The 26,584-nt window shown below is 57.9% G+C and overlaps 1 protein-coding gene across 1 annotated transcript; it reads left to right on the top strand.

Annotated features, from left to right (window-relative positions):
- On the top strand, positions 1–24,612 carry TKT (transketolase). The gene is made up of 14 exons (XM_059389946.1): positions 1–256; positions 9,557–9,674; positions 10,486–10,599; positions 11,313–11,410; positions 14,472–14,663; positions 16,848–16,966; positions 18,430–18,623; positions 19,370–19,534; positions 20,644–20,800; positions 20,942–21,072; positions 21,746–21,829; positions 21,935–22,028; positions 23,550–23,672; positions 24,328–24,612. The coding sequence occupies exons 1-14, from the start codon at positions 150–152 to the stop codon at positions 24,501–24,503; spliced, it is 1,872 nt and encodes a 623-aa protein (XP_059245929.1). The 5' UTR covers positions 1–149; the 3' UTR covers positions 24,504–24,612.
- The last annotated feature ends 1,972 nt before the right edge of the window (positions 24,613–26,584 follow it).

Raw genomic sequence — 26,584 nt, 5'->3', positions numbered from 1 at the left:
CCCATGGGCGGGTCCGGGCAGTCTTAACGCGCCCCTGCGCGGTGCTCGGCCTCGGCCGCCGCCAGTCGCCACCGGAGCCCTCGCGCCGCTTGTGCGTCTCCACGTCCTCACCCTCGTCCACCCCATCCTCCTGCCAGCCCGGCCGCGCCATGGAGGGCTACCACAAGCCTGACCAGCAGAAGCTGCAGGCCCTGAAGGACACGGCCAACCGCCTGCGCATCAGCTCCATCCAGGCCACCACGGCGGCCGGCTCAGGGTGAGTGCCGGGCACGGGGACCGGGAGGGCGCCGTTCCGGAGGCCGCGGTCACCGCGGGTGCGCCGGCTCCGTGTCGCGCTGCACGGAGCCTCCTGGAGGGAGGCGGCCGGGGCGCGGTCAGGTGGCGGGGACGCGCGCCTCGCACGGCCCGGGCCGGAGACGCCTTCCGCTGCAGCGCGCGCTCTCGGCCGGGCTTCCGTCCAGTGGGCCGGGCCTGCGGCTCCCCGGGCGCCGGCTCCCCTGAGAGTCCGGGGCGCGGGGACCGGACTGGGGAGTCCGGTGCCGGGAGGCCCACTGTGACCGCGCTGTCGCCCAGAGCCCGGCCCTGCGCTCCACGCGCGCGGCCCTCTGTGGGCGCCGCTACCAATGTTCCGCCTTGCGGGTGGGGAAACCGAGGCTGGGGGAACAGGTGCCCAGTGCGGCACACGGCGAGAGCTGCTGTTGAAATGCCGGCGGCCTGACACGAGGGCGCCTGTTTTAATACCTCATTTTGCGGGGAGCCTGGGGCCCGGCCCTCTCCCCACCTCACACGACCACTCCCCTTCGCCGCTCACGTTCCTGCCACCCGTGCTTTGGGGTCCGAGTCTGGAGCAGGGGTCTGCTGAGATGCTAGGCTTGGAGAGTGGGGAAGAAGGCGGCCATGTGGGTGCGGAACCCGGCACGCGGCCTGCAGGGGAGGTCGGAGATGGGACCTGGGGCTGGAGGCGGGAGGAGTGGGAGGGGAGACTTGCAAGGCTAAGAGAACCGAGGACCGAGTCCCAGGACCGAGTCCCAGGGCCCGGCCAGCTGCCAGACGCACTTTCCCCGTGGCCGGGGCCGGAGGCCCATCCCCCAATAGCCTTTCCCGCCGGCCTTTCTGGCTCAGAAGCTTTAGAAAGGCTGCTGCTGATTCCAGGGAGCCTCCTCCGAAGGTAGCAGGGACCATGATAATAACAGGCCAGCGTAGAGCTGGAGGCGTTGGGGACAGTTGGGAGGGTCAGCCTGTGAGTTACTTCAGAGTCTGCTTCCCACTCTATAAAATGGGAACAGTAGTAGCTCCCTTGCCCTGGAGGGTTTCAAGGATTCCGGTGTCCCCTTTGGGCCCTGGCATGACGACTGGGAGACTGCACTGTGCCAGGCTGATGAAGTGATTTTGAGGGTTTGCTAGGGGGTGATTTCCAGGAATCTTTCCAGCCCCTCTGTGTGCTGAAAGCAATGACAGAATTCTAGCTTCTGGCCAGTGTCTTACAGGGTATGTTTGTTATTAATGAATAAATCTGTTTGACTTTCAGGATGGGGACTCACTCACCTTTAAGACCTCCAGTTCTCAGAAGGAATTAGACCTCTCCTGGCAGGTCTCTCTCAGACCACCCCCAATGCGGGCCTTGAATCCATTTTCTCCACTGGGTTTGTGTCGGACTTACCCGTTCTGTGTGGTGTTCCTTGCCGAGGCAGGGATTGGGCTTCCTTGCAGTGCCCCCTCCCCAGCCTGGCACACAGGAGGTCGACACAGCTGGTATTGTTTGCTGGGTACTACTAGGTCCCCTTCCCTTGACCGTTTCAGGGGGTCACTCACCCTGAAGGGTTTTATTGAGCCCTACTCTGTGCTGGGAGCTTGTCTAGCCAGGTTCTTCGGGATCCCTCTGGAGAGATGGCAATTACCCAGTTAAGTCTGTTACATGTCTGAGCATCCTGCAGGCCCACACAGGACCTGCAGACAATTCAGGGTCACTGAGCACCCAAACAGGCTTCCCTGGCATGACACAGAGCATCCTTTATGGCTAGTACTGTTTTGTGCATTTTGAGAATAACTGTTGGAAGGAGATGCTTTTACGTTTCCTGACACTGGGGTGTTAGGCAAGTCGCTCAGGCTGGTCATTGGTGGCTGGCTGTTCCGTGTTGCCCAGCGAAGGGCTGGTCTGACTAGAAGACTTCTGAGCCTGGCCAGTCAGTGCCACGCTGGACAATGGAAGTTGGAAAGGGCAAGACAAGTGCAGTGATGGAGGGTATCAGTTGGGTCAGCTTGAAAGCACTGGGAGAAATGAGATAACATTACAAGCATCAGGAGCTCCCAAGGGGAAGTTCTAAAGGGGACAGCCCAGTGCAGAAATGGCAGATGGCAGTCAGTCTGGGGACACTGGGAGAGTCCCCATCACATAGAGGCTCCCAAAGAAAGGGGTGTCAGGTAGGTCTCCTGGGACTTTGTTAGGTAGTTAAAAACCTACAGGCAAAAGATAACAGTTTGGGGTGGCTGAGAGTTACATCCAGGTTTACATTGTAATAATGCCTTTTGGAGGAACTTCTGAGCTCAGAAAGTGTCCACTTGCCAAAAGAACGAGTGTGTCTAAGACTGATTCCTGTGTGTTTATCAGTGTGTAAAGATGCAGGAGAGACTTAGAGAAAACTTCTTTTACAATAGGAAGTAGTGGTGCTACGCAACCGCTGTCACAAGAGTGGGGTTCAGGGGTGTATGCTGAGCTGTGTGTGTGCAGAGATGGCTAGGGAGGACTGGGGGGCAGGGCAGCATTCCGGTCCCTGGATGTTCACCTTGAGGCCCTAGCCCCTCCCCAAAGGGAGTGAGGCCCAGTCCTGAGGCTCAGGCCCAGTCTGGGCAGTAGCCCCAGCCAAAGTGACCCTCTCGTCAGGACGCCTCTTTTCTGGGGAGCTGACGCTCTGGGGTCTTTCCATGGTCCCCCACAGGGGCTGTGGTTACACATTTGGGGTTCAGGATCGGGGAGGTCTTGATTTCTTGGTAGCTTTCCCATTCCCGTGCCATCGCTGAACCCGTCTGTGGAGCTCCAAGGCCCTGGGCAGCGAGGACACTGGCCTCTGTGTCGGAGGAGCAGAGGGACAAAGCCCTCACAGAGAGCCCTTTGTGGAGGCAGCACTGACAATGGCAGGACTGGCTCCAGGGTCCTGTCCTTCCACGTGCTGAAGGAACCGTGGCAGGGCCCAGCTCATCCAGGTTTTACAAAAGTGAAATCTGGTGGCCTCCCCTGAAGGGGCCTGGCTGCTGAGGCTGGGGATGAAGATTTTGTAGTTCTCATCGATCAGGGCTCGGCTGTGGCATTATCCAAACAGCGCTGAGTATTGTCTGTGGACCCCTTCAGAGTTAGGCCTGAACAGGGGTGGCGGCCATGCCTTTAAGGAGTCCCTAGGGCTCTGACCCACCGTGTTGCGAGGGCTGCCTGGGGGTGTTGTGTCTGGCCAGACCTGGCTGGTGGGCACGGGGAGACAGGAGCCTAACCCCAGCTTTGTTCTGAGCGGCTGTACCCTTGTCTCGAAGGCCCTTCCCGTCTCAGGGCAGGTTCCCCATCTTTAAAGGAGAAGTTCATGGATAGGTGATTTCCCAAGTGGATCCCTCAGGAGTGGGACTAGGGGAATGGAATGAGCAAGCCCTGGGGCCCTGCCACCTGCTGTTGTGGGCTTCACATCTTGGAGGGCCATGTGACTTTGAGGTGGCTGGAAGTCCATTCCTGCTCCCCAGCTCTGGCTTTCCAGGGATGCTTCGGCTGAGGGCTCAGAAGGGCTCCTTTGAGTCTCTGGCCCCATGAAGCCCTGTCAGGGCCTCCTCCTCCTTTGGGGCTGCTTTCCACCCCAGCCTGGTGCTGACTGAGGCAAGAGGACAGCCCACTGAGATTGCCCCAGCAGCATTTCCCAACTCGGTGTGAAAACACAAGGCTGTCCTAGAGTGACTCAGTTCTTTGCCTAAGAGACCTCTGAACTCAGCAGGGTGGGTGCTGGACCGTGTTTCCTGAAACCCAGAACCGGGAACCTGCCTAGGGTCTGCCTGAGATGTTTTCAGGGTTTTGCATCAGCTCTGACAGCATCATGGTCCCTGTCATTGCACTGGTCCTTGGACTTTGCTTCTTTAGGCAGGCCTGTGGTCACTAGAGCCTGGTCCCACCAAATCCAGAACTTTTTTGTTGCCACAGACCACCACTGATGGCCCTGGATGCTAAGGGCTGGGACCTGCCCAGAGGTGGGTCCTTAGGCAGTCCCTGTGCTCTTGTCCTAACCACAGAGGCAGAGTCTGCCCAGAGTTGGTGGGGGGAGAGGGCTGTGGGGCCAAGATGTTGGACTCCAGCAGCAGGTGGGTCTGGCTGACTAGGGCGTGCGCTGTTCGGGCTTCGTGCTCAGAAGTTGCACTTGGAGACTTAGTGAATCTCTGCGGGCTGCACAACAGGACCAGGGACTATGGACATTTGAGAACTTCCTCCTCTGGGCTCCCCATCTTTTATCCTCCTTTGAAAAACAAATCTGCAACAGCTCCATTGAGGTATAATATGCAAATCGTAACATTTACGTGTACAGTTTAGTGGCTTTTAGTAAGCTCAGTACATTTTTAAGTAGATTTTATTTATTTATTTGAGAAAGAGCGCGTGAGAGAGCACGAGTGGTGGGAGGGGCAGAGGGAGTGGGAGAAGCAGGCTCCCTGCTCAGGAGGGAACCCGACTCCATCCCAGGACCTTGGGATCATGACCTGAGCTGAAGGCAGATGCTTAACTGACTCAGCTGACGGACTGTCCCGTAAATTTAGTAAAATAACAGTGATTTACAATAACTTTTAGTGAATTTGCCACATCCAGTTTTTTAGGACTCTTCATCACTCCTGAAAGGTCCCTCATGCTCATTTGCACTCATCCCCAGCTCCCAGGCAGCCGCTAATCTACTTTCTGCACATCTAATTCTTCCAGACATTTCACTTCATCCTCATACAGAATGGGATTTTGGGGGTCTGACTTTTTTTTTTTTTTTCCACTTCGCACATTTGGAAGGTCCTGCATATGGTAACATGTGGCGGTACTTAATTATTTTTGTTCCGGAATATTCCATCGTGGGGATGTACCTCATTTTGTGTGCTCATCAGCCTCTCTTAGCATTTTGCTCATGTCCTTGCTCTTCTGATGGTAGAATTTGTGACCTTGGGCAAGTCACTTCCCTTCTGTGGTTCTTAGTGGTTCCATCTTCAAAATGAGGAAGAGGTTAGACTTCATCTATGATACGTTAGACACAAATACTGAACCACTGCCATTTTTTCTGTGTACTGTGCCAAGCTCTTTACACACACACCACCTCATTCGGCGAGATTCTGTTACTATCTCCAAGTTCACTGAGGTTCAGAGTTTACACCCCTAGGATCTCAGAGCCAAGGTACATCATTTATGCATTTGTGCACTTGGTGCCAGGTTTTGTGTTCAGGCCCGAGAGTACAACAGTGAAAAGGCTCAAAGTCCCTCCCTTTGTGGAGCTTGTGTTGCAGTAGGATAAGTAGGCAGTAAATAGGCATGTCACGTCAGGTGGTGGCAAGTGTAAGTGAGGGGAAGAAGAGGTATTTGTAGATAGTGTGGTCAGGGAGGGCTTCTCAGAGGAGGTGGCATAGGGGTAAACCCCAGAAGAAACACTGTGAAGGTCTGGAAGAAAGTCTTTCCAGGCAGGAGCCAGCAAGGGCAGTTCCGGGAGCAGGAAGAACAAGGACTGCTTCCAAGAGTCACTTCCATCCTGCATCCTGGGATTCCCTTCTGAGTAGTTTTGTTTATATACAGCTAGAAAAGAGTACAAATAATGCACATATGTTATAAATAATACACCTGGATGTGCCTACCACCCAGCTTGAGAACCAGGACATTGCAGTGCTTTAAAACTCCTGGGTGTCCCTCCTCCTCCCCCAAAAGGAGAGAAGAAATGCACCCCGAATTGTGCATTTTCATTCCGTTGTTTTTCCTTATCATTTTATAACATTTGTAAATCTCCATTAATCGGATGGTCTTCTCTGGTCTGCAGATCCTTCTGCAGTACGCTTTCCTCACGTGGTAGATTTGTGAGAGTAGGTCGGCGCTGTATCTGTGTGGTTCACTCATTGTCACTGTCCTGCCGAGCTTTCTGTTATCCGAGTGTGGTGTGAGTAACCTATTGTGCCAACACATACGTGGGTGCCTCCAGGTGTGGCCGCTGCAGGCAATGCAAGGACAGCCCCTGTCCTTCCTGGAGTACACCTACCATGTGGTGTGGCTGGGCCGTGGGGAATGTGCACCTGCCGTGGCTGATTGGTTTCTTTGTAACTGTTTCTTTGTAACTGTTGAAAGATGACTCGGGTTTTCTATTTCTTCTTGAGTCAGTTTTGGGGAGTTATTTTTTTTTCCTAGACTGTTTGCTGTTTCGAAATTTCTTTGCATCTCGTTGTTAGGGGTATCATTATCTATTAGGTCTCTCCTTCCTTTTCTAGTAACTGCCCTTCTTTTTCTGGATCCTGCCTTATCAGACCTTGACTAAATTTGTATTCTTTTTTTAAGAGCTAACTTTTGGCTTTTATATATATATATATATATATTATATTTGTTTCCTATTCCATGAGTTTATTATTTTAATTAACATATAATGTATTATTTGTTCTATTTATTATCTTTCTACTGCCTGAGCTCACAGCATTTTTATAAACTCTTAGTTTCTCAGGTATAGGTTTTCAGCTCTTGTGGTTTTACTTTCTTCATTGGGTACTAGGTATTCCTTCTTCACAATAGATTATTTCTCTTCGTACTTCTATACGCTGAGGTGCTTGGCCTCCCGGGTTTTTTCATTTGTCAGGAAGCCTTGTGACTCCTTGCGATGTGGGCCCAGCTGGAGTATGGCGGGAGAGGGGTCACTTTATGGAGGCCAGCAGCCATATGGCTTGGTAATGGAGACCAGCCCTGCCAGAGTGGTGAGGGACCTTCCCTCTGCTTCTCCTGCAGGGAAGCTGGCAAACATGTGGGGTGTGGGCTAAAGGGAAGAGGGGGGAACGCCTGGAAGAATAGGTAGGACCCTTGAGACACTTAGGCCTTGCTTGAAGCAATCAGTGCCCTCTTCGTAGACTGAACGAATTGGGACTGGAGGTGCATTGTTCAGGCCAGTGCAGGTCTTGTACAAACTTGTAGCCCCTCTCCCCACATGCATCACAAAGAGTAGGATGCAAACCTTCCCCCCAAGCCCTCCCCTCTCACCTGTCTAGCTAGTTTACCTCCACAGGTGTGTCACAACCCCACACATCCCCGGCAGGATGGAGTTGGGGGGAGCCTCTACCCACAGAGGTCCCCTCCCCACCCCAGACATGCTGGGGTTGCAGGGGAAGCTCAAGCCCTGAAGCCACAGGCTCCAGACACTCTCAGCCCTGAAGTCCCTCTAGCAGGTTGAGCTTACAGGTAACCATCTCAGTCGTAGGCTCATTCCTTCCCCTCCCGCCCGCCCCGTGGTCCGCAGGGCATCTCAGTCCCGGCCAGCAAAGGAGGAGTTGGAAGCACCAGGCAGTTTGGCATCTGGCCTTCCAGTGGATGGATGGTGGCGGCCCGTAGTGACCAGGCTTCAAACGCATTACCTTACTGGGCCGCCCTGCATCCTGCCCATGCCTACCTAGCATCCCTGTTTACAAATGAAAGAGCTGAGCCTCAGGGAGATGAAGCCCTTGCCCTGTGCGTCTGCGCTCTGTGGGTGCTCAGACAGGCCAGCAGGGAGGCCAGGATGCAGGCTTTGGAGGGGATGACCTTGTCGGCTTGCTGCTCACGGACCTGGCAGGGAAGTGTTACTCTTCAACTTCTGGTGTCTCTTCCTGGCTGAGCTTCTCCCTCCCAGCCCATCTCTGCCCCAGCCTGGGCATGCTTCCACCACGTGCAGAAAGGGCTTGTGCCACACAATGGATCCCTGACGCCCCCAGGGGGGTGGGGGAATGTCGCGCTGGGCTCACCGGGTGGGCGGGTCAGGGGTAGCTCCTGCACCTGCCCTGCCTGCCTTCTCCCCTGAGCGAGTTGACCCGCCATCCTCCTGTGCCCTTCCCCACCCAGCGTCTCCTCTTGGGGTCTTCACTTCTGAAACAGGATCCTCGGAGACCAGGCTGCCCCGGGAGGCTGGGGAGGCAGGAGGTCAGCCTGGCTGGTGTTGACTAGGCTGTCCTCCAGCTAAGTTCAGCACGGGGGATGAGGGGGAGAGGTCCCTGCCCTGTGGAGCAAGTTTTCCTATTTATGTCTCCTCACCTCCCTCTTTCAGGCCTAGTGTCTTTCCCCCATGACCCGGAGCTCATAAAGACGGCTAAGTATAAGCTGATGGTGTGCCGGGACCCCTGTACTAAACCAGCATGGACAGTTCTGGGTTTCTCTACTAATGTGTCTGCGCTGGGAGTGACTCACCCCCTAACCCAGTATGGGGAGCTGACCAGCAGGGGAGGAGGGAGGCGCGCGTGAACCCCAGGTGCTGCATGTGCCCTTGGGTTTGGCATTAGGCATGTTTCTGTGTCGGACCTCTGAGCAGCTCCGAGGGCTGCACTGAGCTGCATGGAGCAGGCGGCTGGGAGGCCCGTGCCCTGCAGCTGATGTGTTCACAGAACTGTGGACCTGGGGGCCGTCAGGGCCAGCTGAGAATTCCAGCGTGGCCTGGCCCCTGAACTGGCGGACTTAGGAGGGTCCTGAGAGACCTCCACAAGCCTCTGCTAAGGTCTGACCCTTGCACGTTCTGTTGTTCATGCAAATTGGTATTTGCAGGGAACTGCATTTAGAACAAAAGGCTAAAAAAAAGGGGGTCGTCCCCTGACCCCACCACTCCAGGGCTAGAAGGGCAGCTTCTTGCTTTTGTGAGAACTCCCTCCACCCTGGTCATGGGCAGAAAGGGTTATAATTTTTTCATGATCAGAGCCTTTGTGGAAGACAAGATAATATGTGTTGCCTTTTAAATTCTGCACAAAAGCTTGGCTACTAATGGCGATGCCAGCCTTTCCGATGCCAGCTGAAAAAGGGCCAAGTAGTCCAGTGATGCCTAGGAGAGTCCGAGGCCCCAGTTTCCCGGCTGCCAGCCCTCTGTGCTGAGGCTGCTGGGACCTTTGTGGTTCTTCCGTGAGTCTCCCTCCCCTACCCCCTGCCCATGGCCTAAGACAACCAGCACCTCTTGGGGCTTGGGAAAGCAGGGTACCCCTCATGAGTGGGCAGTGTCCTGACAGGACCCCTGGCATGTAGCTCGCTGTCAGACAGAGTGGCAGTACTCCTCGGCTGCTGTGTCCTGACAGCTGCCACTAGAAGCAGTGAGGTAAGATCCGGGCTCTACTCTCTAGCCTCAGCACTGCCTTGCACTGGGTCCGTTCTGGGCCCCAGGAGGGTGTGACCCCCTACCACCCATAGTGGCATCTTTAGGACCCCTTGCAGCCCTTCCAGGAACAGGAGCATGTGGTGTTCTGATTAGCCAGGCCTGTGGCTCCTTGGCATATGCACCCCCAGGTCCCCATACCTGGGCCTGGGGAGAGCCCTGTTGCTCCGAGGCTTGGGGCCATGATGCATGCGTCTTGTCTCTCCCCCGGCCCACAGCCACCCCACGTCATGCTGCAGTGCCGCGGAGATCATGGCCGTCCTCTTTTTCCACACCATGCGCTATAAGCCCCAGGACCCCCGGAACCCTCACAACGACCGCTTTGTGCTCTCCAAGGTAGGAGCCCAGCCCACCACCCTTCCCCTGGGCCAGGTGGCACACGGGCCCTGTGCTGGCAGTGAGGGGTCTCTGAGGGGACCCATCCCCTGGTGTCCGCCGGCCCGGCCCACCCGTTGGTGCCTCACCCCGTGCCGACCCACAGCAACACTGAGGCCAAGTTAAGAAACAAACAGCTGAATTCATCGGGGACTGTGAAAATGATCTGCCGGCTGTTCTGCCCCTGTTTTATGTGAACAGGAGGAACTCCAGTCCAGGCCTGGGGTACAGCGTCAAAGCTGGGCACTGCACGGCTCTCTGTGCAGGGCTGGTGCCCCCAGGCCCATGCCTGCTGGCTTGGGAGTGGCAGGGCCCCATGGCAGGCTCTGGGCTGAGGCGTCCGAGCCCACCACTCATGCATGACTATCACAGCCGCAGACCATGCCACGGAGCCCTGAAATCCACCTGTACCCAGGCCTGGCTCTGTGGCCTCTGGGCTCCCAGGGCAGGCATGAGAGCTTAGAAGTCTGTCCAGGTCGGCTCCCATGCCAGAAAGCAGGGATTAGGGCGGCCGGCGGCCTGCTGGGGTTTTTGGCACGGGCAGGCGGCACAGCTGTGCTCCCCCTGCACTTGTCCCGGGGCCCATTCGGCCTTGGCTGGGGGAGCCTCGGGCTGTGGAGGCGCCGAAGGCCTTCACTTGCCACCTCCCCGAAAGGGCCGACAGGCTCGGCCAGGCTCTGCTCGCTCGCGGTGTGCGGGGTGGAGCAGCCCCCAAGTACTGGCGACCTGGCCGATGCCCCCTGGGCCGCTCATCTCCCCCGACCCCTGACAGGGCCACGCGGCTCCCATCCTGTATGCCGTCTGGGCGGAGGCCGGCTTCCTGCCCGAGGAGGAGCTGCTGAACCTGAGGAAGATCACCTCTGACTTGGATGGGCACCCTGTCCCGGTGAGGACCCCCCACCACAGCAGCCGGCCTCGGCGAGCACTTCCTGTTTCTCAAGGCGTGTGGGGAGGGGAGCGGGTGCCACTGAGAAATGGAGGGTGTTGAAAGTCGGGGAAGAGGGCGTTGAGGTGAAGAAGGAAGGAAGTGGGTGTCTCCAGGGCACATTCTTCACCCCAGGCTTCAGGGCAAGGCCTTTTGCGGGCCCAACCTCCCTGCGCCCCCAGGGCCACACCGGCCTCGTCAACACAGCTTGGGAGAAGAGAAAAGAGGGTCATGGCGCGGTCCATGAGGGGGTCACAGTGGGGTGCTGGGGACACCCCAGGGAAGGGCCCCAGCTTTACTCCCCCAGGTGCTGGCCCCTGTAAGTGTTTGGAGTTTATAGGCTACCGTGAAAACTCACCTCCCGTCTGGGCACCCACAAGGGCTAGGTGTTTCCTGAGTCTTGTCATGAATGGGTGTGAGGTGGGTGATGGGGGAGGCTGAGGTCGCCCAGCTGCCTGGTGGGCACGGCTGGTATGTGAACCGCACCCCCCATCGCCGTTGCTGGAGAGTGAGAGCTCACGCTCGGGTGCAGGCTGCCCGGGGCTGGGCCTTTCTGCACACCCAGCCTGTACCTGCCTCCGCGGGGCCCTGAGGCCAGGGACCTGAGAGGCTGGTTGCGGGGGGAAGGCAGTGTCTACTCTCTGCTGTAACTGTGGTCCTCTCTCCTCCAACAGAAACAAGCTTTCACCGACGTGGCCACTGGCTCCCTGGGCCAGGGCCTTGGGGCCGCTTGTGGGATGGCCTACACGGGCAAATACTTCGATAAAGCCAGGTAAGACTTCCACTCCCCGACCCTCCCTTCAGTAGTTTTGGGAGGGGTCCTCGGCGGCCGGGCCTTAACTGTTGCCCCCGGTACCTCCTCTCGGGCCCCACGGCCCCATGGTCTGACAAAAGCGCCATAGGCCCAGGTTCGAGCCACTCCCCTTTATCTTGGGGAAGGAGGTTATGTGTTCTGCAGGGTCCTGGCATCCCTGAGCCCCACCTGCCAGCCAGAGACGAGGCAGACGTTGGGGAGAAGGGCCTGCAGAGGATAGGCAAGAAGCCTGCTTGGGGAGATTTGCCATTCCAGCTCAGGGCGGTTTGGAGGAGAACCCCCTCGCGGCAGGTCTCAGTCTCAGGGCTTTGTGGTGAGGCTGGGTTTGGCCGGCAGACAGGTGTCTGTAGGGGTAAGTGGGGAGGAGAGTTGGCTACGGATTCCAGGAAAGCACGCGTCAGATTTGAACCTGGGTGTGTATCTGCAGTGTAGTAAAGGTCCCCGGGCTGCTCCGAGGGGCCTGAGTAGGAGGGGCTTCCCCAGTGCCCTACAGTCCACCCACTGGCAAGAGAAGGGCCATAGCCAGGGCGGTCGTGAGGGCGTGGTGGTGAGCATGGGCCCCTAGAAGAGAGGGACCGCAGTGAGCACCTACAGTGTGCAGGGGAGGGAGATCCCGAGACCACTCTCCAGGAGTGGAGCTGAGGCTGTGAAGCCTCCCAGACCCTTTTGGGGACAGACTCCGCTCCACCAGGAGTGATTCACCGTGAAGTGAAGAAAGACGCACAGAATGGGATGTGTGTTTAAGAGTATTTTATTTGGCGCAGAACCAGAGATGTGAGTTAATTATTCCCTACAGATGCTTGAAGTAATTCCCTGTGAAGGGGTCATTTCCTGACCCTGACATCATGGAGCAAAAGCCAGTGGAGGGAGAAGTTGAGCTGCGTTCCCAGCAGCCAGGGTTGGCGAAGGCTCAGGCTCTTGGACCGTACCTGGCAGGGAGGAGGGGACAGACAGGCTGTCGGGGGAATTCGCCTGCTCCCGGAGTGGGGAAGCCTGCTCGACTCGATCTGGCCTCCTGTCCCGTCGCTCCCATCTGCCCACCAGCGAGCGTGGGTCAAGTTGGCGTTCTTGACTTTGCCTCTGAAATAATTTTGTTTGAATTCTCGAGTGCCAACTCATGGAAAAAATATAGAAACGCATTATGAGATAGTGAACATTTTCCTATGCTCAGCTACCTCCCGCGTGAATCTCACTGAACGGATCCTGTTTCCTCCGTGTTCTTGTGAGAGGAAACGTACGGATCGGTAACCTTCGCACGTGCACAGTTGTACATTCTGCTTTTCAGAAAAATAGAAAGATCTATTTTTTCTATAGAACTATAGAACATTAATCTATAGAACATGGTGCACATTTTCTGCCTTAACTGTCGAGAGATGGTTTTAAGGATTGCATAAGGTTCTTTCTGTTTTATGGCTGTGCGGTAACCCTTTGGGCAGTCCTGATGGGGTGGGATATTCGAGGTGCTTTTCAAACACGTCTGGGACACGTGTTAGGGTCCCTTATCTTTAGGGCGGTTTGTGACCGTGGGCCTTTGGGGCCCTCGTTCCAAATCCAGCAGGCCTCCGTGGGTCTCCTCGGGACCCTAGCATACCCTCCTGACCAGAGCTTGTGGCAGTGCTCCGCCCTTGGCCCCCACGGGCCTTCCACAGCAGTAGGTGCAGGGCAGGGAAGGCAGCCAGCGTGCTTCCCTGGAATCTCTTCCCAGGTCAATCAGATTCCCTAGTCTCTCTGGCCTGGGCACCGTTGGGCTGCTCACCTTGGGAGCTGCTGTGGCAGGAGCACCACCTGCAGCATCTCCGGGCCCCCAGTGCAGCCTGCAGAGGGGAGGGGAGAACAGCTGGGGGACAGGACACCGCTTCAGCAAGGAACGGAGAGGGCAGGGTAGGGGGAGGCTGGCCTGCTGGAGACCACAGAAGGGAAAGCAGGAGGCACCAGAGGGAGGATGCAGGAGTCCTCCCTGACCTCGGGCCCACACAAGTGCTGAGTCATGCTGACAGTGTGGCCCTGCCCTCCCGCCTCTTCCCCAGCTCCCCCTGCCGTGGGCCTGGAAGCCCAGAGGCCCTGAAGCTGAGCTCATTCAGCTCCAGCCAGCTCCAGGCCCAGCGCTGCTCCAGCTGTGTGCCTTCCTGGATGGCCCAGAGTGGACCTCGAGGGCTGGGCGCTCAGACCGGTGTTTGAATCCCCGCTGGCCTCCTCCCCAGCTGTGTGACCCTTAGACAAGCCCCTTGACCTTTGAGCCTGTTGTCTTATCTGTGTGGTTTGAGAGTGACAACTGTCCTTCACCTCAAGGACAGGGCTGCTCAACATGGAGAGCCCCTTGGGTGCCATACGCTGGCCTGGAGGTGATGGGGTTCAGAGCTGGCTCTGTTCACTGGGTAACGTGCCCCAAGTTTAGTGCTTTTTTTACCAGGTCACACTGCCTTTGAAGCCATTGGGGTTGCCTTGTTGACCCAGGACAAGGCCCCCGGGGTGGAGACAGGGCTGGGCATGAATCTTAGGGTGAGAACCAGCCTTGGAATCTTGGGGAGGGCCCGTCCTATGAGGCACCGTCCCCATCCTGATCGTGGTCCTCGGGGAGGACCCTTCTGCCTGACAGCTTACCCTGGGATGCTCCTGGTGATGCGTCTTGGCCTCCCCAGCCCTCTCCTGAGATCGAGTCCCCAGGGCTCCCCAATACTTCTAGTTCCTGTACAGGTGGAGAGAAGCAGACCCACCCCACGCAGGTGCTTCAAGCCCTGTCCCCCCAGTGAGAATAGTAACACTGGTCCCCCACCCTGCTGCCAAGTCTTATTCATTCTACTCGTGCCCTAATCACCCCTGTTCTCTGGATCTTAGGTAGCAGAGCCCTGCCTGTGGACGCAGGGTGGGCAGCTGGGATGTGACTGACCGCACTGTTACATGTCCCACGTGGCTGTTGCTCCCTTCCCCAGGGGACAGGCTCTCCAGGAGGGACGGGCTGGGAACACGGTGCCTGCCCCAGATGAGAGGGGCTAACCTCTGACCCACCACCTTTGCACAGCTACCGCGTCTACTGCATGCTGGGCGACGGGGAGCTGTCCGAGGGCTCCGTGTGGGAGGCCATGGCCTTCGCCAGCATCTACAAGCTGGACAACCTGATTGCCATTCTTGACATCAACCGCCTGGGCCAGAGCGACCCCACCCCCCTGCAGCACCAGGTGGACGTCTACCAGAAGCGTTGCGAGGCCTTCGGGTGAGTACGGGGCTGTGGCCTGCGTGGCCTCACCACCCTGGAGCTGTCCGAGCTGGGAGCTTTTCAGGTCCAAGGGCTGAGTCAGCCAGAGGCCAGGCCCCCTTGAAAGGAGGTGTCTGTTCTTCAACGTCTGGCTCACAGTTTCAGACTTAAGAGTGGCAACCCAGGCCACCGGCCTGGAGCTGTGGCCTAAGGCCCAGTGTGAGGAAGTCCCTTTACTGGTAATGCTGGGAGGTGGGATAGTGCTCAGAGCACTCACATCTCACGACTGCACACGTCCTCTCTCAGTCCTTGGCTGGAGTGGGATGAGGGGCCCAGCATGGGACTGAGGGATGTGGCTCTTGAGGGCTTGGAGCATCCGTCCGGGGGCCGCGTCCTAAGCCAGCCCAAGGGGTAGAACAGGGCCCGTCTCTGAGTAAAGCGGGCCGAGGGGTGTGCGTGGTTGAGAATTGGGAGTCCGGTGTTGCAGAGCAGGTCGTCGGGGTGGGTGTTAGCTGGAGCAGCCCTCCCCTCAGTGACCCTCTCCTGCTCCGAGTAAAAGCCGAGCTGCAGTCGGGGCTCCAGGGGACCCGTGCCCCTATGCTTAGCCTCCGCAGAGGCGTCTGGAAGACCCTGGGCCCAGGCCTCCAGGGCTGCCCTTTGTAGAGGAGTCTGCACAGAGAAGGTCAAGGCTGGGCTGCTGTCCCTGGTTAAGCAATACCCAGGGTTTATTATCTCTGATGACTGACCTGATAAAGTGAGGAGAGGAAATACTCTCTCCGACTGAGGAGGAAACGGGCCACCAGGTGTCACAAGAGCCTCCTCAGGCCACACAGGCTGGGGACTTGGAGCATAACCCTGGGTCTGGAACCCATGTCCTGAAGTCCTGGCTGTATCACCAACTTGCCTTGTGACCTGGGGCAGGTTATTGTGTCCTCAGTGTCCATGTCCATTTACATGTCTGTGAAATGGGGGCAACCACAGCACCCAGCCCCAGAGCTGCGGCTTGAGGGGGGTCATGTGCGTGGTGCCCACCCGGGGCCTGCACAGAGCCGGCACTCAGGACACGCCAGCTGCTGCCTTATTACTCTTAACGTGACCGAGTCCCAGAAGGGACAGCAGTAAAGGGAAAGTTTGCCCAGCCCCGGCTCCTTCCCTCACATGTTTGGCAGCCTGGCTGGTTTTTCTTTTTGAAGATTTTATTTATTTGTTTGAGAGAGAGAACATGAGCAGGGGGAGGGGCAGAGGGGGAAGCAGGCTCCCCACTGAGCAGGGAGCCTGATGCGGGGCTCGATCCTGGGACCCGGATCATAACCTGAGCCAAAGGCAGAGGCTTCACAAACTGAGCCACCCAGGTGCCCCTGGTCCTTTTGATAAATGTTTCCAGCACTTCACATCCAGCATCTGTGGAATAACCAACTGTGTTCCCTAAAGAAAAGTTGAGCCAGGGGCGCCTGGGTGGCTCAGTGGGTTAAGCCGCTGCCTTCGGCTCAGGTCATGATCTTAGAGTCCTGGGATCGAGTCCCGCATCGGGCTCTCTGCTCAGCGGAGAGCCTGCTTCCCTCTCTCTCTCTCTCTGGCTGCCTCTCCGTCTACTTGTGATTTCTCTCTGTCAAATTAATAAATAAAATCTTTTAAAAAAAAAAAAAAAAAAGAAAAGAAAAGTTGAGCCAAAATGTTGTTGAAGAATCTAACAGCAGACAGATTCCAGAGCCAGGGCGGTGTCCCCAACGCAGCTTTCAGGAAACTAGTAGATTTCAGGAAACAGGTCAGGAGTGAAAGAGAAAATAAATGAACCAAGCTTTGAATTACTTAGGAAAGAGAAAGAATATCTGTTCCAGGCAAACAGGATGTAAAATAATTTGAAAAGGGTAAAGAAAAGAGAAAATAAAATCAAAAGTGGAAAAGTCTTTTTAGGGTTTTTTGGGTGGTTTTTTTTTTTTTTTTTTTAATCATTTACTCAAGAGAGAGAACATGGTGGGGAGGGGCTGAGGGAGAAGCAGACTCCCTGCTGAGCAGAGAGCCCGATGTGGGGCTCCATCCCAGGACTCCAGGATCACGACTTGAGCTAAAGGCAGACACTTAACCGACTGAGCCACCCAGGCGCCCCTTTAGTGTTTCTCAGACCACAGCCACGTGGCAGAGCGAGGGCTGCCCTTCCCAGGGTCCCAGCACTGCTGCTCACTCTTGGCTGTCTGTCCGCAGCTGGCACACTGTCATCGTGGATGGACACAGCGTGGAGGAGCTGTGCAAGGCCTTTGGCCAGGCCAAGCACCAGCCCACGGCCATCATTGCCAAGACCTTCAAAGGCCGGGGGATCCCAGGTACGTCCACACACTCTTCCGCCCCACCCCTACCACTGTACCCTGTGGCCAACCGAGGTGGTGGGGTTTCCACCAGTGTGGGGCACATCTCTGAAATCCCGTGTCTGAGGAAGTGCTAGTCCTTTGATGCCTTACACCAGGTGCACGGGGCTGGGTAGGGGCGGGTAGGGGCAGGTAGGGGACGCAGTGCTCCATGAGGTAAGTCAGCCATCCACGTGGTTGAGCCTGAATTGGAGCCCGGGTTGTGCGGGAGGAGAGGAGGGCCTTTGGGAGGTCCTGCTGGTAAGGAGAAGGGACAGTGGTGTGACACAGCCCCCCACACCCTCCCTGGGTGTCATCTTCACCGCCTCCTTGGCCGCTCTAGCTATCTGCCCTGAGCAGAAGGGCTGACGCCAAGTTGGGAGAACCCGGGAAATCTGGGTCCTCCCCCAGGAGGTAAGCGGGGTCTCCTGCGTATAGGGGTGAAGTGTTTCCAGGGTCCTGTATGGGCAGAGCCTAGAAGGGTCTAGAAGATGGCTCCTGGCTGGCCCGGAGAGCAGTGCAAGTGTAAGCAGCTCCCCAGCACGCAGGCCCCTTGGATTCCGAACCCCTCGGGCTGAGGCAGCCCTCACCTCTGTTAGACATGGGAAAGCGGGACTGAAGGGGTCGGGCACTTGCCCAGGTCCATGGAGCCTAACTGCAGACCCTGGGCCAGCTTCTGCACCACATGCCCCTCACCATATGCCCCACTGGCCCATGCGGCAAATGAGGACAAGCACTGTCCTGTAGAGAAGGGACATGGCTCTGGGGCCTTCGGGGAGGGGGTGGACCTCGAGGAGAGGACTCGGGGGTATCCTCGTACCCTGGCGCTGCCGCCTGGCACGGATGCCTTGGTGTTAGCGCCAGGTGGGATCTGGAAATCTCAAAGCTTTTGGGGGCTCTTGGGGGCCTATCAGGGGGGCTGGGTGCTGAGTGGGAGAGCCCAGAGAGCGTGGGCTGAGGTGACCTCAGAGGATTGGGCTCTTCAGCCTCACTGGTCCCCACACAGCAGGGCAGCATGGTGCGGGACGCTCCTGGGTGCCCTTCTGCTGCAGCCCCGTGCGCTGGGGGACACCCGGCTAGAGCTCACCCTGCTCTGGGTCTCGGCTTCCATTCTCCTGGCCAGGCTCACTCCTGACCGCCCTGTTCAACAGACTGAACAGTATTTCTGCAGCGGGGGCCTCCCTGCAGTGAGGGAGGTGGTGTGGAAACCCCCGCACTTGGCTGTGAGCCAGCTCCAGGAGACCTGGCCGCTGGTCCATGGAGGCTGGGCATGCGGACTCCTGTTCACCCAACCCCAGTCCCCCAACACGGGGCTGTGCTTCACAGCGTTGCGGTCCTGTCTGCGGCCCCTGGCCTGCCCTCTGCTGTTGGAGGATCAGCTTCCTGGTCCTCGGGAGCTCTGGTCTTACTGGGCCCGCCGCCCTGCTGTGTCGTACCCACAGGGATAGAGGACAAGGACGCTTGGCATGGGAAGCCCCTCCCCAAAAACATGGCCGATCAGGTTGTCCAGGAAATTTACAACCAGATCCAGAGCAAAAAGAAGATCCTCGTGACCCCCCCTCAAGAGGACGCCCCGTCAGTGAGCATCACCAACATCCGCATGCCCAGCCCACCCAACTATAAAGTTGGGGATAAGGTACGGAGTTGGGCCCTGCTTTTCTGGTCTAGCTGGAGTGGCCGTGATTCTCGGATTCCCTGAGGCTGGGACCAAGATGTGTCTTCCCTGGGGCCTGGGGGGCTGGGAAAGGGAGAGAGGGCGAGGAGGAATCCTAAGTGTTGATCTTGCCATCTCCTCCGTGAGAACAGCCAACTGTGTGACTGTTTTCCTACAGAGGCTCAGAGAGGGCAAGAGGGTGGCCCACAGTCACACAGCAAGCTCCCAGTGGCACTGAGATCAAAGCCCCTGGCACCTGATTTCCCTTATCTCTGGGTCTTCAGCCTGAGTCCCTAGGTCCAAGCTCAGGACACCACTGTGTCCAGCCTAGCAGAGCCAAGGCAGGCCTGTCCTGCTCCAGGGCGCTCCCCGATGTGATCCCACAGCAGGCTTGCCCTGGTCCTCTGTCTGTTCCTGTGCAGGGCGGGGTCCGTTCACAGTCCTCCCTATCACAGGGGTAGTAGAACATCCCCAGCTCTCATGCCTCACAGCTGGGCTGGGAATAAGGGCCTGTAGGGGCTTTGGAGACAGTCAGTGTACGAGTTCCCACTGGCAGCTTTGCAGAAGATAGATTTCCACCAGACTGTGTGGTGTTAGACTTCCCTTTTCTACCCTCATTTTTATCCTCTTCCTCCCCAAATGCTGTGACCTCCGGAGGCTGAACCAGGCTTCCAGCCACATGCCTACCCCAGTGCTCAGGGCCCCCCCGCACGCTCTTCTCCCCACAGATAGCCACCCGCAAGGCCTATGGACAGGCCCTGGCCAAGCTGGGCCGCGCCCACGACCGCATCATTGCCCTGGATGGGGACACCAAAAATTCCACCTTCTCGGATCTCTTCAGAAAGGAGCACCCGGACCGCTTCATTGAGTGCTACATTGCGGAGCAGAACATGGTGGGTGCCTGCCTGGGGTGGGCAGGTGGGCCCCAGGCCAGCGACAGCCTGGGGCTGAGGTCTGCTGGGTGTGGAGCAAGGCTGAAGTCCTCCTGCTCCCCTGGGCAGCTATGTTGGCCATGCCAGGCACTGGCTGGAGGCCAGCCCAGGGACACCCCAGGAACAGCGGGGACCCGGCCCTGACCTCAAGCAACTGCAGCGGCGAGGGAGAGGAATGTGCATGTGTTGCTCGGGTACACACGTACCAGCTGAGTGGACGGACAGCAGAGCTAGGTGGGCTGCAGGTGCACACCGGAAATGCTGTCTGTAGGCCACGTGTGGCGCTCGCTGGGCTGTCTCGGGGTAAAGGGCCTTCCAGGTGGTAGGGTAGCCATAGTCACAAGGCTGGAATGTGCTGGGTCCAGCAGCCATGGTCCTTTTCCCCAAGGACACCAGCCTGGCCTGCAGGCCTGTAGCACCTAGAGCTTCCTTGCTCAGAAGGCCACCAGGCTCTACCATATGCAGAGTTCTTTCTCCACTTGAACTTGTCTCTCTGAGGCTTCTAGTCTTGGCAGCTGGAGGGTCTGGACTAAACTGGCACAGTGTGTGGGCTGGGGAGGTCACGTCCGTGGCAGGTTCCAGAGCTGTGGAGGTGGCAGCCGACTTGGAGCCACTGCCTGCCCTCCATGCTTCCACGCCAGGATTTGGGTCTGGAGCTTCCTCGGGCCTAGAAGTGTGTAGGGAGGACTGGTCTCCGCAGAGGGCCGGGGGATGGCGAGGATGCTGGGGACTGGGTTCGCAGAAGCCTGGGAAGGAGGGAACATCCATGTCCAAGCTTCCTAGCCTACTCTGTGGAAAGGTCTTCCTCGTTTGCTAGGGGGAAAAAAAACAGTCCCCAGGAACAGAACTTTAAAGAGAATTTCTGAAGTGGTCATTTCAAGTCTAAGGAGTTTGCGGACAGACAGACTGAGGAAGCCCTGGGTCCCCTGGAATCTCCTGCCTGGGAAGAGGAGAATTCGGTCACAAGGGTGACCGATGCCTCCAGCCCCGAAGAGGGGCGTGAGACTCTGGGCTCCTCGGCCACCCTCTCCCTTCTCGTCGGGGCTGACGCCGCCACCGTTGCCCCGCAGGTCAGCGTCGCCGTGGGCTGTGCCACCCGCAACAGGACGGTGCCCTTCTGCAGCGCCTTTGGGGCCTTCTTCACGCGGGCCTTTGATCAGATCCGCATGGCGGCCATCTCGGAGAGCAACATCAACTTCTGCGGCTCCCACTGCGGCGTGTCCATCGGTAAGTCGTGCGGGGCCAGGAGGCTTGCCGCTGCCACTTCCCTGGACGTCGGGACCAAGAGGTGTGGCGGCGGCGGGGGGTGGGGGGTAGGGTTCCATTCCGTGGCTAGGGGATTCATCCGTGTCCTCCCCCACACCCCAGGGGAAGACGGACCCTCTCAGATGGCTCTGGAAGATCTGGCCATGTTTCGGTCCATCCCCACCGCAACTGTCTTCTACCCCAGTGATGCGGTGTCTACAGAGAAGGCGGTGGAACTAGCAGCCAACACCAAGGTGGGGCATGTGGCCGTTTGTGGCGTGGGGGCGGGGGTCAGCAGGCCGGCACAGCGCTGGCTGTTCAGGCCCCCCAGCCCCCGGGGGGCACTGTCTCCTGATCTTGCCGCTGCCTCCTGGGGCTTGTAGAGGTTAGACCAGGAAACACAGGATACACACCACCCTTTCTGCCCCGTGGCCGACAGTGCTGATCAATCACTGTGCTCTGTGTCCATGAGAATCCCAGCATCCCAGGTCTCTCTGGCTGTTGATACCTGTCTCCGCCCCGAGTCGGGCTTTCCAGGACAGAAAGAGTGAGCTGAGTGACAGGGTCCTGACCGAGGGCCACAGAGCCGTGGACCAGAGTCCCCTGTGGGTCCCCTTGCTCTGCCAGACACACCTGCAGGGAACAGCCCCACTTAGAGACTAGCCGACTGGAAAGGGAAGCCACTTTCTCTGTGGGGCTCGGGGCTGCATAGCCACGGGGCTGCTCTACTCGGGGAGTGTCTGGAGAGGTGCATGTTCCAGAGGACAAGACTCTCCCTTTCCCTGCTGGAGGGGGGTGGGAGCCAGCATGGGGACAGCGGGGTGGAAGTGGGCAGGTGAGAAGCGGTGGCTTTTCTAGAAATCTTCCCTCCAAGGCTGCCCGAGCATACCACGTTTCATCATTCTTTGTCATTGTGTTTTGTTCTAGGGCATCTGCTTCATCCGGACCAGCCGCCCTGAAAACACCATTATCTATAACAACAACGAGGACTTCCAAATCCAACAAGCCAAGGTCAGTGCCACTCACGGCCCGGTGAGACCCCAAAGCAAGCCCAGAGCCAGGGTCCGCCCCCGGCCACTGGTCCCTGAGCCTCACTGGCCCTGGTGTCCTCCCTAGGTGGTCCTGAAGAGCAAGGACGACCAGGTGACTGTGATTGGGGCTGGAGTGACCCTGCACGAGGCCTTGGCTGCTGCTGACCTGCTGAAGAAAGGTGAGGAGGGCCCCCTCCGGTCTTAGATCAGGCACCAGTGGCGTCCACAGTCTTGGGGGAGAGAAGGGATTTCATCTGATTAAATGGTGGTAGTGACAAAAGCCACCATTTATTAACACAGGGCTTGAACTCACGACTCTGTGATCAAGAGTTGGACACTTAACCGACTGAGCCCCTCAGGCACCCCATAGAAGCCCCACTTTGAGCACTTAGGACTGTGTGGCCAGCAGGATGCTGAGTTCCGGGACCACAGTGTCTGGAGGCCCTGCCCCTACCCCGTGGCCCTGGAGCTGAGGTTCCCCAGCTCAGTGGTCCAATAACTAGGCCCGAATCGCCACTTAGTGGGGTACTACCTGAGTTACTCCACATCTCCATGCCTTAGTATCCCCATCTGTAAAGTGGAGAGACCATCACCTTTCCGGTGGGGCTGTCCTGAGGATTTAATCCGTGTGACCTAGAGTTATCATCACTATTATTATCACCAGGGCAGGCTTGCAGATGTTAGCTTCTGACACAGTAGGAAAGGTAGGAGCCCCAGGGAATCATAGCAGAGGCCGTGGTGTGGCCGTGTGGAGCAGGATGGAGAAGACAGAAGGGGTGTCCTCAGGAAAATGACCTCAGATATGAGAAGGAAGTGATAAGCAGAGGCCCGGGCAGAGGGAATAGCGTGTCCAGAGCTCCAGTGAGCTGGAGGGAAGCCAGGGAGGCCCAGCCCTGTCAGAGATGGCGATCCCGGGGGAGGGCTTCAAGAGGCATGGCAGAATTTGGCTCATCCTACTGAGGCCGTTCTGTGGGGTCCTCGTCTGGCCTGGCCCCTGTGCCTGCAGGTCCCCCTCCCCTCCCCCGGTGAGCCCTGGCCCTGTCTCACAGCAGACGCTGAGAACTGTCCTCCCGCTTCCCCTGTATCTTCAAAGGTGTCTGGGAAGATGAGGCAAAGCTGTGTGGGCCCCTGCCAGCCACATAGTGTTCTTTTTTTTTTTTTAAAGAATTTTTATTTATGTATTTAACATACATCACAAGTAGGCAGAAAGGTAGGCAGAGAGAGGAAGGGAAGCAGGCTCCCTGCTGAGCAGAGAGCCCGACGTGGGGCTGGATCCCAGGACCCCGAGATCATGACCTGAGCCGAAGGCAGCGGCCCAACCCACTGAGCCATCCAGGCGCCCCCACACGGTGTTCTTTGATGGTCCAAAGGCTTACATTCTCTGGCTCAGGATTTGAGAGGAGACAGACGGGTGTTTCTCTTCCCTGAGACCACATGCTCTGAATTCAGGGTCCAGGATGCCAGAGGACGTGGGCATCATAGATAAGCAGAGGGAGGGAGCAAGCCACTGGGTGTCGGCAGGCACTACCCAGATGATGGGAGCAGAGGGACAGCCGGTCTCCCAATGATAGGGATAGGCCCAGGCTTTTAACTGTGGGACAACTCTTAGGACAACCCCCCGACCTCACCCATGCAAGGACACACCCACAGCACCCAGCGCCTTGCCCTCAGCCTTGCCCCTGTGTTCTCTCCCTTCACAGAGAAGATCAATATTCGCGTCTTAGACCCCTTCACCATCAAGCCTCTGGACAGGAATCTCATTCTCGAAAGTGCACGTGCTACCAAGGGCAGGATCCTCACTGTGGAGGACCATTACTACGAAGGTAACAGCCCTGGGCCGGAGAGCCGGGGGCACGCGGACCAGGGAAGGGCTAGACACCTCTCCTTCATCCTGGGCCAGGATGGCAGCCTGGGCCCAGGAAGCCCAGAGCCATCCCTTGGAGCAGCTGGGACTTGGCCTCCTGTTGGCCCCAGGCTTGGCCAGGGACCCAGCAAACTTGGCTGCTGATGTGGCTTCTTTGAGCTGCTGCTGCTCAGGGAGCCCAGGAGGATCTTGACCTTGAGGCTAAGAGGAGAAAAGGTGGCTTGTGTCCCTGACCCAGTTGTGCAGAATTTCTGTCTTTAATGGGTCTTTTGCAAAGCAGCCCCCCACAAGCACACACCAGCCCTCCTCCAGGGCAGGCTCCAGGGCAGGAGAGGTGGGCTTAGCCTCTGAGGTCAGGTACAGATGCTCACTCAGCTAGGACAGCTGCCCAGGGCATGGTGTTAAAAATGACTCAGAGGCCACCTTGGGCTTAGGAAAACACAGAAGGATCATGATTGATTGATGATGTCTGCTCTGGCTCCAGGCATGGGGGAGGGCGGTGTCTGTGCTATCTTGTCATCCCTGGGGCAAGGGAAGAAACTGGGGTTGGAGGAAGCGCACGCGCTGCTCAGCCTGAGGCCGCATCCCCTGACTGCTCTCCTTTCCTCTCACAGGCGGCCTAGGTGAGGCCGTGTGCTCTGCCTTGGTGGGCGAGCCTGGCATCACCGTCACCCGCCTGGCCGTGGGCGAGGTGCCAAGAAGCGGGAAGCCGGCGGAGCTGCTGAAGATGTTTGGCATCGACAGGGACGCCATCACACAGGCTGTGAGGGACCTTGTCGCCAAGGCCTAGGGAGAGGAGGGGGTCGCGATTAGAGGCTCTACACATTCCTGAAATTGTGGCAAAGGTGCTCAGAGATATATGGAGAGGAGTGATAAAATATAGGTTTTGAGACAAATGACCTGGCCTGGTCATGTTTATTTGACGAGAACCGAGCTGCTGCTGGTAGGGGCAGTGGTGAGATGCCAGAGTTTCATGCGGTCCCCTCCCCCCCCCCCCCCCCCCCCCCCCCCCGCCCCACAGCCACCAGAGAAGCGCTGCCACGTGACCGCAGCCTGCCTCCCGGTGCAGAGGCTGAAGCCCGCTCTGGCCTCCTGCCCCTCAAGGCCACACAGCCCAGTGAGCAGAGGTTCCCCCCCACCACCCCCGCCACCCTGGGCAGGGAAGGGCATTAGCATACAGGCCCAGCTCCTCCCCACATGGCTGCCACACCAGTAACCTCAGAGAAGCAGAGAGAAACAGCAGTGCCCATCCTGGGGAGGGGAGCCCTCAGGTTGGCGTCAGAGCCGCTCAGGGCGAGGGAAAGCGGGAAGCCTGGCTCCCACCTGGCCCCACAAATCAGAAGTCTCAATCCCTCGACCCCTGCAGAACTCCCTCCCCCCGATTCGTTAAAATGCGGGTTCCCAGGCCTTGCCTCTGGTGCCTGGGATTCCCTCTGATGGCTGGCCCCGGAGCACATCAGCACACCTGGAGCTTCACAGATGGCCCTAACCCCACCGCTGAGTCTCTGCCTTCAGTGACCGCAGGATGATAGCTCCCTCTGCTGGCCGCTCTCCACTGCTGCAGGCCATGCTGGCAGCCAGATGCCTAGAACCCAGCTGGAACGCACTCATGCTGGGGAAAGCGACTGGATGCTCCCAGCCACTGGTGGGGGCCCCAGGATAATCCTCTGAGCCCTTGGGGAAGAGGGGACCCACTTGTAGACCTGTCTGCTTGCCCACCCAGCAGTCTGGTCCAACAGTATGAACCAGTTAAACCCACAGGGGCAAACAGCCGCTCCCACCACCCCTTGACCTGGTGTGGCTGTCCTGGGTGCCATGTGCCTACATTTACCACTGCCAGTTCCAGAAGAAGCCAAGAGCAGCAATGGCGAGGAGGCCTGGGCTGGCCTGCTATCCACCTCGGGGCCAGGGCTTCCCAGCCTGCTAGCACTAGCTGGAGGGTACCGACACGAGGCAGGGAGGTCGAGGCAAGCACTGGGCGGACTGTGGGTGCCAGGCGCTGCAGAAGGGGGTGGGGGGAGCTGTCCTGACAGCTCTCTTCTTGCATGGGAAAGGAGGCGGGGAGGGGCAGTTCTTAGCCAGAGCTCTGGGCCCTGGCACAATTCTAATAGCCCTTCTCCTATACTCCAAGAACGAAACACTGAAACCACAGAACAAGGAAAAATGCACAAAGGTCTGCAGGCAGCGGCGCTGCAAGGGAGAGCTGGGGTGTGTCTGCCGCCTGGTGGCAATGACCAGTACTGCAATGTCTGGTACCAGCTGAGACACGCCACAGGAAGGCAGGGGACCCCATCCCCTCACACCACACCGTCACACAGGTGACACAGCTAGAGAGAGCGTGGGAGGTCCTTTTCACACTCCACAAGCTACTGGTAGGAGCCTGCAACCCGCTGAGCCTGACCAAGGGTCACAAAGCCTGCCCAAAGGGGCGCCTGGGTGGCTCAGTGGGTTAAAGCCTCTGCCTTCCACTCAGGTCATGATCCCAGGGATCTGGACTTAAGCCCCGCATCCGGCTTTCTGCTCAGCGGGGAGCCTGCTTCCTCCTCTCTGCCTGCCTCTCTGCCTACTTGTGATCTCTGTCAAATAAAATCTTTAGGGAAAAAAAAAAAAAAAGCCTGCCCAAAGCCCTGTGGAGTAAGAGACTGACTAGTATTCTGCACCCTCCGGGGGTCATCTCCCCAAACCTCAGTTTTCTCATCTGTGAAATGGGAACGATAACCGCACCTCATAAGGCTGCCTCGAGGATGCAGGAAGGACAGCAGGACTAATCCCATCCGCACCGTGCCAGGGCGCTGGGCTCGGGGGCCATGGACACGCACGTGGGAAGCACAGGCTCTACCTGAGGCGGCCCAGGCACGGGATGGAATTTGC

The sequence above is a fragment of the Mustela nigripes genome, chromosome 2 (assembly GCF_022355385.1).
Source record: "Mustela nigripes isolate SB6536 chromosome 2, MUSNIG.SB6536, whole genome shotgun sequence".
Lineage (NCBI taxonomy): Eukaryota > Metazoa > Chordata > Mammalia > Carnivora > Mustelidae > Mustela > Mustela nigripes.
The sequence above is the reverse complement of the archived record's forward strand: the minus strand, read 5'-3'. Positions and strand labels throughout refer to the sequence as shown.

Coding starts and splice junctions, on each gene's coding strand:
- TKT (XM_059389946.1), top strand. CDS start 150: ATGGAGGGCTACCACAAGCCTGACCAGCAGAAGCTGCAGGCCCTGAAG. Junction 19,535..20,643: donor ACATTGCGGAGCAGAACATG/GTGGGTGCCTGC, acceptor GTTGCCCCGCAG/GTCAGCGTCGCCGTGGGCTG. Junction 21,830..21,934: donor TCCAAATCCAACAAGCCAAG/GTCAGTGCCACT, acceptor TGTCCTCCCTAG/GTGGTCCTGAAGAGCAAGGA.